The sequence below is a fragment of the Littorina saxatilis genome, linkage group LG10 (genome assembly GCF_037325665.1).
Source record: "Littorina saxatilis isolate snail1 linkage group LG10, US_GU_Lsax_2.0, whole genome shotgun sequence".
Taxonomy (NCBI): Eukaryota; Metazoa; Mollusca; class Gastropoda; order Littorinimorpha; family Littorinidae; genus Littorina; species Littorina saxatilis.
Genome location: NC_090254.1, coordinates 23,389,467 through 23,399,898, shown reverse-complemented (window position 1 = coordinate 23,399,898; position 10,432 = coordinate 23,389,467). Strand labels below are relative to the sequence as shown.

The 10,432-nt window shown below is 41.6% G+C and overlaps 1 protein-coding gene across 1 annotated transcript in view; it reads left to right on the top strand.

Annotated features, from left to right (window-relative positions):
* The window catches only part of LOC138978440 (solute carrier family 23 member 1-like), a 21,225-nt gene extending 11,871 nt beyond the window's left edge, over positions 1 to 9,354 (top strand). Inside the window, exons 9-11 of the mRNA XM_070351183.1 lie at positions 1,842 to 2,115; positions 4,530 to 4,625; positions 5,268 to 9,354. Of these exons, the coding sequence (XP_070207284.1) occupies positions 1,842 to 2,115; positions 4,530 to 4,625; positions 5,268 to 5,500 (603 nt within the window). The 3' untranslated portion in view covers positions 5,501 to 9,354. The remainder of the gene's footprint in view (positions 1 to 1,841; positions 2,116 to 4,529; positions 4,626 to 5,267) is intronic.
* The last annotated feature ends 1,078 nt before the right edge of the window (positions 9,355 to 10,432 follow it).

Here is a 10,432-nt window from a genome sequence, read left to right as displayed (position 1 = left end):
ATCGTGAACACACAGACAGACAGACAGACACACACACACAAGCCGTATATAGATATAGATAGATTGACATGTAGAAAGACACCAGTTATGATCTGGGGGCAGCATTGAGGCTATTGGGCTGACCAAGGTCATACAAAACAAAAGTATTGCTAGGCGTGACAGAGAAATCGTGGGTGAGTACCACAATCACTAATTATCGTGTGCACTATTTTGCATCGTTATGAACACAAATTAAAAAAACAAGTACAGTGTAGTACTACATGTATAGACACGTAGCACTTGTGGCACAAGGCACGCGTGTCATTATGATCACGTCTCATTGTCACTGCGTGTCAATATCACTTTTTATTTTGATCTTTTTCAAACCAAATTATTCATTTAACCTTGTGTATATGATGAATACATCTTTACACACACTTTTTAACACATTTTTTCTTCTTCTGACTAGCACGTTCTGCATACCGGCACGGTTGGCCTAGTGGTAAGGCGTCCGCCCCGTGATCGGGAGGTCGTGGGTTCGAACCCCGGCCGGGTCATTAAGACTTTAAAATTGGCAATCTAGTGGCTGCTCCGCCTGGCGTCTGGCATGATGGGGTTAGTGCCAGGACTGGTTGGTCCGGTGTCAGAATGATGTGACTGGGTGAGACATGAACCCTGTGCTGCGACTTCTGTCTTGTGTGTGGCGCACGTTATATGTCAAAGCAGCATCGCCCTGCTATGGCCCTTCGTGGTCGGCTGGGCGTTAAACAAACAAACAAACAAAACAAACGTTCTGCATTGTCCTTCCATAAAAGTGTCTAAACGCGGCGGTGTAACCGTGTTTATCCACACGTCTATTGCATCTTTCGTTACACACATTGACTGTGCTTATGATAACATGGTGTGTGTGTAAGAATCTTCAAAGACTTTGGTTTTGACAGAGACCTTCTGTTGGTATCAATATAAATGTATGTTCCCAAAAGTATATCAAAGTCCTTGTTATAAACAGTCAAATGTGCATTGCGATATCCATCATTTAGAAGCCTTTATATTATTTATATCACTATATCAGGACTCTGAAGATGCTCATTTGATGTTGTGTGGAGACTTTAATCCACGTCTCGGGGTTTGGAACCAGTACGAGGAAGCTGATGACGGTGCAATACCTAACTCGGACTATACCCGCACCCCGAAGTCAAAGGACCCATGTGTTAACCAGTTCGGAAAAGCAACGATTGACTTATAAACAACATTTGGATGTAAACCATTGAACGGAAGACACGAAAATACCCAGCATGCTTCCCCCGAAATCGGCGTATGGCTGCCTGAATGGCGGGATAAAAACGGTCATACACGTAAAAACCCACTCATGCAAAAACATGAGTGAACGTGGGAGTTTCAGCCCATGAACGAAGAAGAAGAAGAAGAAGAAGAAGAAGAAGAAGAAGAAGAAGAAGAAGAAGAAGAAGAAGAAGAAGAAGAAGAAGAAGAAGAAGAAGAAGAACGGAAGTCACAGTGGTTACTTGGAGGGACAGTTTAGCTTTGTTGCTGCTCAGGGGCATAGTTTCGTTGATTACTGTTGGTCTTATTTATATTTATTTTTGTTGGTTCGTTCATGGGCTGAAACTTCCACGGCTGTTACGTGTATGGCCGTTTTTACCCCGCCATTTAGGCAGCCATACGCCGCTTGGGGAAATTTCCTGAAGTTACTCGCCCGGTTGGCGAGTTAAAATTTTAAGATTTCAAGACTGAAAGATTGAAAGGTTTTAATGTCTTTATAACAACAAGGAAAATTGTCTCGCAGAGTCATGCGGTTTAAAATGTGGCCATCCCTGTTCAACCATCTTCACTCATGTCGACAGGTGGCCTCCCGAAGGGTGTTCCAAGCAATCGGACTTTTGTACGTGCTGTTCGCCGTGATCACCAAGGTCGGCGCCGTGTTCATCACCATCCCTTACTGCGTACTGGGCGGCGTTCAGATCATCACGTCAGGCATCTTCATAGGCGTGGTGCTGTCCAACCTGCAGTACGTGGACCTCAACTCGTCGCGCAACCTGGCCATCATCGGCATGGCGCTGCTGCTCGGCCTCATGCTGCCCTACTGGAAAGAACAAAACCCGGACGCCATTCAGACCGGTACTACTACTACTACTACTACTTCTACTACTACTACTACTACTACTACTACTACTACTTCTTCTACTACTATTTCTACTTCTACTACTTCTACTACTACTTTTCTTCTTCTTCTTCTACTACTTCTACTACGGTACGTAACTCGTCCGTCTTCTTTTATAATTATTAATTAATGACCTATATGTGCTGATGACCAATTTAATTTCCTTTGTTGGATCAATAAAATGTTATGAGTTATGAGTTATGAGTTATGAGTTATTACTACTTTTCTTCAGTAAAATTGGTTTAATTCAAACATGTAATGTTCAACTTGTGGGGTCCTGATTTGGCCTATATGGCCTGCTACTGCTACTGCTACTACTACTACTACTACTACTACTACTGCTACTACTATTACTACTACTAATGCATACTATTTCTAAAGCGCTTATATCCAGGAATGTACCCTGCTCAAAGTGCTGTACAATCATTGGATGAAAATACAACAACAACATAACGTTATTTAAAGTGCAGTCACACACATATCAATGAATAACACATTGCTCTATAAAACATCATCACAAACACACACGGTACATAACTCGTCCGTCTCCTTAGATAAAACCTGTCTGCAGGCCGGACTGATGACAATTCTTGATTTAACAATAACAACTCTTGATTTAACAATGACAATTTTTTTTATTTAACAATGACAATTCTTGATGTAACAATGACAATTCTTTATTTAACAATGACAATTCTTTATTTAACAATGACAATTCTTCATGTAACAATGACAATTCTTTATGTAACAATGACAATTCTTTATTTAACAATGACAATTCTTTATTTAACAATGACAATTCTTTATGTAACAATGACAATTCTTTATGTAACAATGACAATTCTTTATTTAACGAGAGTAATCGATTAAGCAGTAATCTGCTTTTTTTTTTTTTTACATCCAGCTTTCAGCCCTAGAGAAGAACGATCTATAAATAAAACAACATACAAAAAACTAACAAAACAATTATTTCGTCGTACCAACACACCGCAAGCATGTTTTGTTTATTGCGTGCGAATGGATGTCACGGAACGTCCGGCCAGAAAGCAGGGAAGTGTTTGCCATCGCAAGAGACTGGAATGTTTGTGACCGTACCACGGTTTAGAACGGGATTCCTTCACCACGCTGCAACAATGGGCGGTTCTGGTGAGGTTATGCCCCCTCTTTCTTTCGGCTGGTAACTGGCGCCACCTTGCGGCAAGATCACACGAGAAAGGAAAAAAACTTGCATTGGTCCCAAATAGCATTTCGGTTTGGTAACAGTTTGTGTGTAAGTCGTGCATTTTATACGGTAAACAGACCAGGTTATGCCCCTTCTTTCTTTCGGCTGGTAACTAGCGCCACCTCGCGGCAAGATCACAGGAGTTGTCTCGCGTTATCACCCCAGAAGCGCTCATTGTGTAATGAATGCCGTAATTAAGAGGGACACAGTTTATGGCGTGATAAACTGATGCCTTTTGAAGGATGATAGATGTATGAAAGTTGCCCGTTCATCCCATGATTCCTATTGTCTGAATTTTAAGCGCCAGGAGGTTGGTTCCGCCATAGACCAAATAGCCTGGACCGCCAACTCGTCACGTGACCCTTCGAGGTTACGACGCTCGACTTTCACAGGGGCGCTTAGCGTCCGGTTTGAAAGACAGTGAAAAGAAAGCACGCTCCAGTTATTTGTGACAATGGGAGGTGACAATGAACTGGATTTTCCAAAACTCCAAACTAAACTTAACAAAACTCATCGAAAAACATGTTCCATATGCACTTTAGCTGAGTTTATTTTAGAATTTTCAGAACTTACCTCGGCAACTTCGTCCATGTTTACAATCGACACCGGATATGACATCCCCCTGATTTCTGAAAGGCCAAGAAGAGCGGGGTAGTAGTTGCGCTGAGAAGGATAGCACGCTTTTCTGTACCTCTCTTCGTTCTTAAATGCGAGGGGCCGCTACCTCGTAATAGAGAGAAAGAGCGGAGAGAGAGCTAGTTGGCGGTCCAGGATAAATGGTCGATGGTTCCGCATAGCTCTCAATTTAAGTGTTGCCCAGTTCAGAGCGCGTTATTTCCTCTGTCACTCAATCTCATACCTGTTAGTGTTAGACTAGGTGACGTACGTCTCACCGCCATACCCACACGTTCCTCTTCACACGACCTAGCAATGCTGCCTGAATACAAAGGAACATTTATGTGATACAGGCCAGTTATTAGCCTCTTGAGGACAAGTATGGAATAATATGATATTACAAGAAAAAGATAAAAAGATTTAAACAAAAAGATAATCATTTTAATTTTTTCAAAAGACGAAGAAGAAAATAATGATGCTGCCTGGTTTTGTCAAGAGCCTGATATGCAATGTTGCGCGTTGCTCTCGTTGCAGGTGTCGAAGACCTTGATCGCATCATCGGCATCATGATCTCCAACCCTGTGTTTGTCGGGGGCTTCGTCTCTTGTTTCTTGGACAACACCGTACCAGGTACAATCTTATGAATTTCACAATAGGCGTTCCAACAGCCACATTGCGGGAGGGATTTGCTAAATAGCTTGGATGTTCGTGTGTGTGCGCGTGCGCGTGTGAGTTTGTGTCTGCCCTTGTATATATGTGATTGATCTTCAGCAACAAAAAAAGGAACGTTGCCAATGAGATTAGAATAACATTTCATTGTTAGATTACACAATAACGCGAAATCTGGATCCTGTTGGCTTTCTTGTGCAGAGTAAAACTTTGTTTGTTTAATCTTGCTTATGATTTTGGATGAAAGTCGCTTGTTCATTACAATGCTTATTATTCTCTCAGGTGCCAGGAGATTGGTTCCGTATAACTCTCGCTTAGGCTACTCCATGACACATGTCGTGTGCAGTTAGAGCGCTTACTTCCCTTTGGTTATTTGATCTATTTTAGGATTTACGCCAGTATCAATCTGCAAAACGTAGTCAACCAAAAATATATTGTCGGCACAGGGAGCAGGCAGTATATATATATATATTTTTTTTTGTGTGCGTGTTTTTAACGGTAGGGTGCTGTGAACCCATGTAAATGCCTGACAAGAAAAATGGTAGTTTACATTAGTGTTTACACGGGAGGTAAATATCTGTCATCAGGATGATCATTTTGCAGGGACATTGGCTGAAAGAGGGCTGGCGAAAGTGTCACCGAAAAAGAAGGATGACGACATCAAACAAGAAAAGAACGAAGAAATCAGCGATGAATTTGAAAACGGGTACGAGATTTACGACATACCGTGGTTGCCAGCAAGCATCAAGCAGTCAGCCATCGCAAAGTACATCCCTATTTTTCCTGGCAAGTCTCCCGCTAAGTCAATGACCAACGCTCCACTGATGGCCATGTGAGCAGCTAGGTGATTGGTACCTGTTGGTGCTTTCTGGACGTCGTACTCAGACTGTGATCCATATACAACTACAAATGATAGGCTTATACAGCCTACCTATGAGGTGTCTGAGAGCACTACCGTAAGGAGGGATTCTGCAGGCATCGCAGCAAAAAGAAAGAGGGACATTTTTCTCGGACTCTCGAGGCAGATGCCAGACAGTAACACTTGATCTCAAAACTGTATAATGGCATTCTGGATTGGTGATTATGAAAGTAGCAAAAGTTATGTGAAGCTTATCAGAACGTGATAGCAGAGTGATTTGTAAGTTTACTCGAACTATCATTCTGTGATGTCCGGTGTAGTATGATCACGAGCAAATTACTCCCCACGACAACTGTACTCCCTCAAAACAATTCTTTCGAAACCTTAAGAATAAAATACCCCCCCCCCCCCGCCCGCCCTTTCGTACGACAGGTGTACTCGCAAACAGAATTTATGCTCTATTTTTGTTCATCGGACTAAGACTGCGTACTTGCTCTTGGTCTTTTCTGATACCTATTTTCGTACAACCGCAGATTGTGAACACTTTAAAATAGTGCTTACATATCACTCAACGTGCATATTTTTTAGAGTACGATCACGTTTACCTTTTTGGGTAAATAAAATCAAAATGGGAGTAAGGGTACTTTTTGGAGATCGGTGCAAAGATGTCTCGGTTAAAAAATGTTAATATATGATTGTGTGGACTCTGCTCTGCATTGTGTCCATTTGTTACTTAGCATTGTGTGGACTTTGCTCTGCTTTGTGTCGATTTCTTACTTAGCATTGTGTGGACTCTGCTCTGCTCTGCATTGTGTCCATTTGTTACTTAGCATTGTGTGGACTTTGCTCTGCTTTGTGTCCATTTGTTATTTAGCATTGTATGGACTTTGCTCTGCATTGTGTCGATTTCTTACTTAGCATTGTGTGGACTCTGCTCTGCATTGTGTCCATTTGTTATTTAGCATTGTGTGGACTCTGCTCTGCATTGTGTCCATTTGTTACTTAGCATTGTGTGGACTTTGCTCTGCATTGTGTCCATTTGTTACTTAGCATTGTGTGGACTTTGCTCTGCATTGTGTCCATTTGTTACTTAGCATTGTGTGGACTTTGCTCTGCATTGTGTATTTCTTACTTAGCATTGTGTGGACTCTGCTCTGCTCTGCATTGTGTCCATTTGTTACTTAGCATTGTGTGGACTTTGCTCTGCATTGTGTCGATTTCTTACTTAGCATTGTGTGGACTCTGCTCTGAATTGTGTCCATTTGTTACTTAGCATTGTGTGGACTCTGCTCTGCATTGTGTCCATTTGTTACTTAGCATTGTGTGGACTCTGCTCTGCATTGTGTCCATTTGTTACTTAGCATTGTATGGACTTTGCTCTGCATTGTGTCGATTTCTTACTTAGCATTGTGTGGCCTCTGCTCCGCATTGTGTCCATTTGTTACTTAGCATTGTGTGGACTCTGCTCTGCATTGTGTACATTTGTTACTTAGCATTGTGTGGACTTTGCTCTGCATTGTGTCGATTTGTTACTTAGCATTGTGTGGACTTTGCTCTGCATTGTGTCGATTTGTTACTTAGCATTGTGTGGACTTTGCAATGCATTGTGTCGATTTGTTACTTAGCATTGTGTGGACTCTGCTCTGCATTGTGTACATTTGTTACTTAGCATTGTGTGGACTTTGCTCTGCTTTGTGTCCACTTGTTACTTAGCATTGTGTGGACTCTGCTCTGCATTGTGTCGATTTGTTACTTAACATCGTGTGGACTCTGCTCTGCATTGTGTCGATTTGTTACTTAGCATTGTGTGGACTCTGCTCTGCATTGTGTCCATTTGTTACTTAACATCGTGTGGACTTTGCTCTGCTTTGTGTCCACTTGTTACTTAGCATTGTGTGGACTCTGCTCTGCATTGTGTCGATTTGTTACTTAGCATTGTGTGGACTTTGCTCTGCATTGTGTCGATTTGTTATTTAGCATTGTGTGGACTTTGCTCTGCATTGTGTCGATTTGTTACTTAGCAGGGCGGGGATGTAGCTCAGTCGGTAGCGCGCTGGATTTGTATCCAGTTGGCCGCTGTCAGCGTGAGTTCGTCCCCACGTTCGGCGAGAGATTTATTTCTCAGAGTCAACTTTGTGTGCAGACTCTCCTCGGTGTCCGAACACCCCCGTGTGTACACGCAAGCACAAGACCAAGTGCGCACGAAAAAGATCCTGTAATCCATGTCAGAGTTCGGTGGGTTATAGAAACACGAAAATACCCAGCATGCTTCCTCCGAAAACGGCGTATGGCTGCCTAAATGGCGGGGTAAAAAACGGTCATACACGTAAAATTCCACTCGTGCAAAAACCCCACGAGTGTACGTGGGAGTTTCAACCCACGAACGCAGAAGAAGAAGAAGAAGAAGTTACTTAGCATTGTGTGGACTTAGGACTCAGGACTTAGGAATGTTTTATTTCAGGCCATAGCCAATAAATAGGATGATACACAATTACAAATAGAAATGCATAGAAAACATGTTAGGCGCACAGGCAATCTGCTGTAACGGGTCAATCATAATATATAGGTATATCTGAAACTCCTCCACGCACTTGCACTCTCACGCGCACTGTACTGATTCGCAAACACCCGCACATACGCAAACTGCACATAAAGTTGAACGTGTGAAAAATCCATCCGTCGAAAATACTTGTTTTCCTTGACAGGAACGTAATATAACTTTACACTTCCCACAGCTCAACCAAAAACAACTTTTTTTCGTTTATTGGCCTGAAAAATAAAAATGGCTAAGCTCTTCACATGTTAAGGATTTTGTGACTGTACAAGTATTGACAACCTAAATGTACATGGTATTCTATAATATTTATCAGGAATGAACTCTGCACGCAAGTCTTCTTATGCTGGACTAACAAATACAAAATGAACATCGCTTTCAATACATGTTTTACAAAAGGGACAAAACAACTCCTCTGCTTGTGTAATTTTATCATATCTATATCTGTGCTTATGTGACTCGGTGACTGATATTCTCATTCGAAAACTGGCAAGGTCTTTAACAAGACACCTGTTTACATCGGATCTTAAATACAATTCTGTTCCAAATGTCGACTTATAATTTCTGTAAACTTCAAATCTTTCACTGTTTCACAATCGTCCGCCCCGTGATCGGGAGGTCGTGGGTTCGAACCCCGGCCGGGTCATACCTAAGACTTTAAAATTGGCAATCTAGTGGCTGCTCCGCCTGGCGTATGGCATTATGGGGTTAGTGCTAGGACTGGTTGGTCCGGTGTCAGAATAATGTGACTGGGTGAGACATGAAGCCTGTGCTGCGACTTCTGTCTTGTGTGTGGCGTTATATGTCAAAGCAGCACCGCCCTGATATGACCCTTCGTGGTCGGCTGGGCGTTAAGCAAACAAACAAACAAACAAGCTAAGTGGCTGGACCAATTTTGAATATTACAATCGATTAGACGTTGCCTGAATGTTCGCACAAACAAAGGAATCGACTGCACTCCTTGATTTTTCCATATAAATCCAAATCCATATTTGTACAAACACAGGCGAATATTGGTGGCCCAATTTTTGTATCCTTTGCATCCAACTTCAAGAGCACATGCTATATGCCTTCCTTGGTATTCTCGTTTATTCTCGTTATTTTTAACCAATAACGTAAAACACGCAAATGACAATTTACGAACAACGAATACCTTCCTGTGTCTCCAAGCACCATGTGTGTGTGTGTGTGTGTGTGTGTGTGTGTGTGTGTGTGTGTGTGTGTGTGTGTGTGTGCGTGTGTGTGTGTGTGTGTGTATGTGTGTGTGTGTGTGTGTGTATGTGTATGTGTATGTGTGTGTGTGTATGTGTATGTGTATGTGTGTGTGTATGTGTATGTGTGTGTGTATGTGTGTGTGTGTGTGGTGATTAGCATTGAAGTACTAAACTGATGTTTATGAAACGTGAATGAAATTTATTTTATTCTTTGGAAATTTGACCATTGTATTTTCAAGCGAGCAAGTCAGCAAGGCATGCTTAGTTCTGTGAAGCACCCATCGACATAACTGGCTTTTCAGAATTGTCCATGGTGAAGTGTATTATTTGAAATCATTATCTTGTTAGTTTTTTGTGTGAGAAACAAAAATGGTCCCGGCCTGACTGCAATAACATTTAGCAGGTCACCTATACTACCCGTCATAAAAAAAAAATAGGCAGATACGTGTAAGTGCAGATCTGTGTGATGCGGCTGTTGATTGTAAAACAAGTTATATGAATTGACAGATCATTCATTCTCCTACCTTATTTAACAATCAGATTGCTTTTACGTAAGTTAATGTCTATACAGTTGAACCTACAACACAGACATCACCCACTATCAAATTAGCCAAAGCAGGTTCCCGCGTTAAAATCGACAAAAGATCAGAAAAGCTAAAAACGAAGCAAGTGCTGCATGCCATTGGAAAAAAACACTCACATTTGTATCCAAAACAGTCAGTTCTGTTTCCATATCTTGTCTTGAAATGACGGTATTTCATGCTGAACGGTGTATGTGTCATTCTTCTCAGAAGCCATTAAAGACGGGGTTTGAAACCGTCATAGCGGATGAGACCAAAAAATCGGTACATTTCAGTAACCACTCAACGCATTGCGCTCAAACTTTCGGTGATTTTTGGCAACACATGTCGTAAAATACACACGGAAGCCATTTTAGACATTAGTAGCGCTGTTATGCGACATGCCAGAAAGAGTTTTACAATTAAAGGTATATAATTATTATGCCTTTGCCAACTTGAAGAAGAAATTCAATTTTTTTGTATTCTTTAAGAACAGTAACAGATGCCCCACATTAAAATATTATGTACATCTTTGATCAGACATTGTTGATATTATGAGGATTACGACGCGTGAAGAGAGA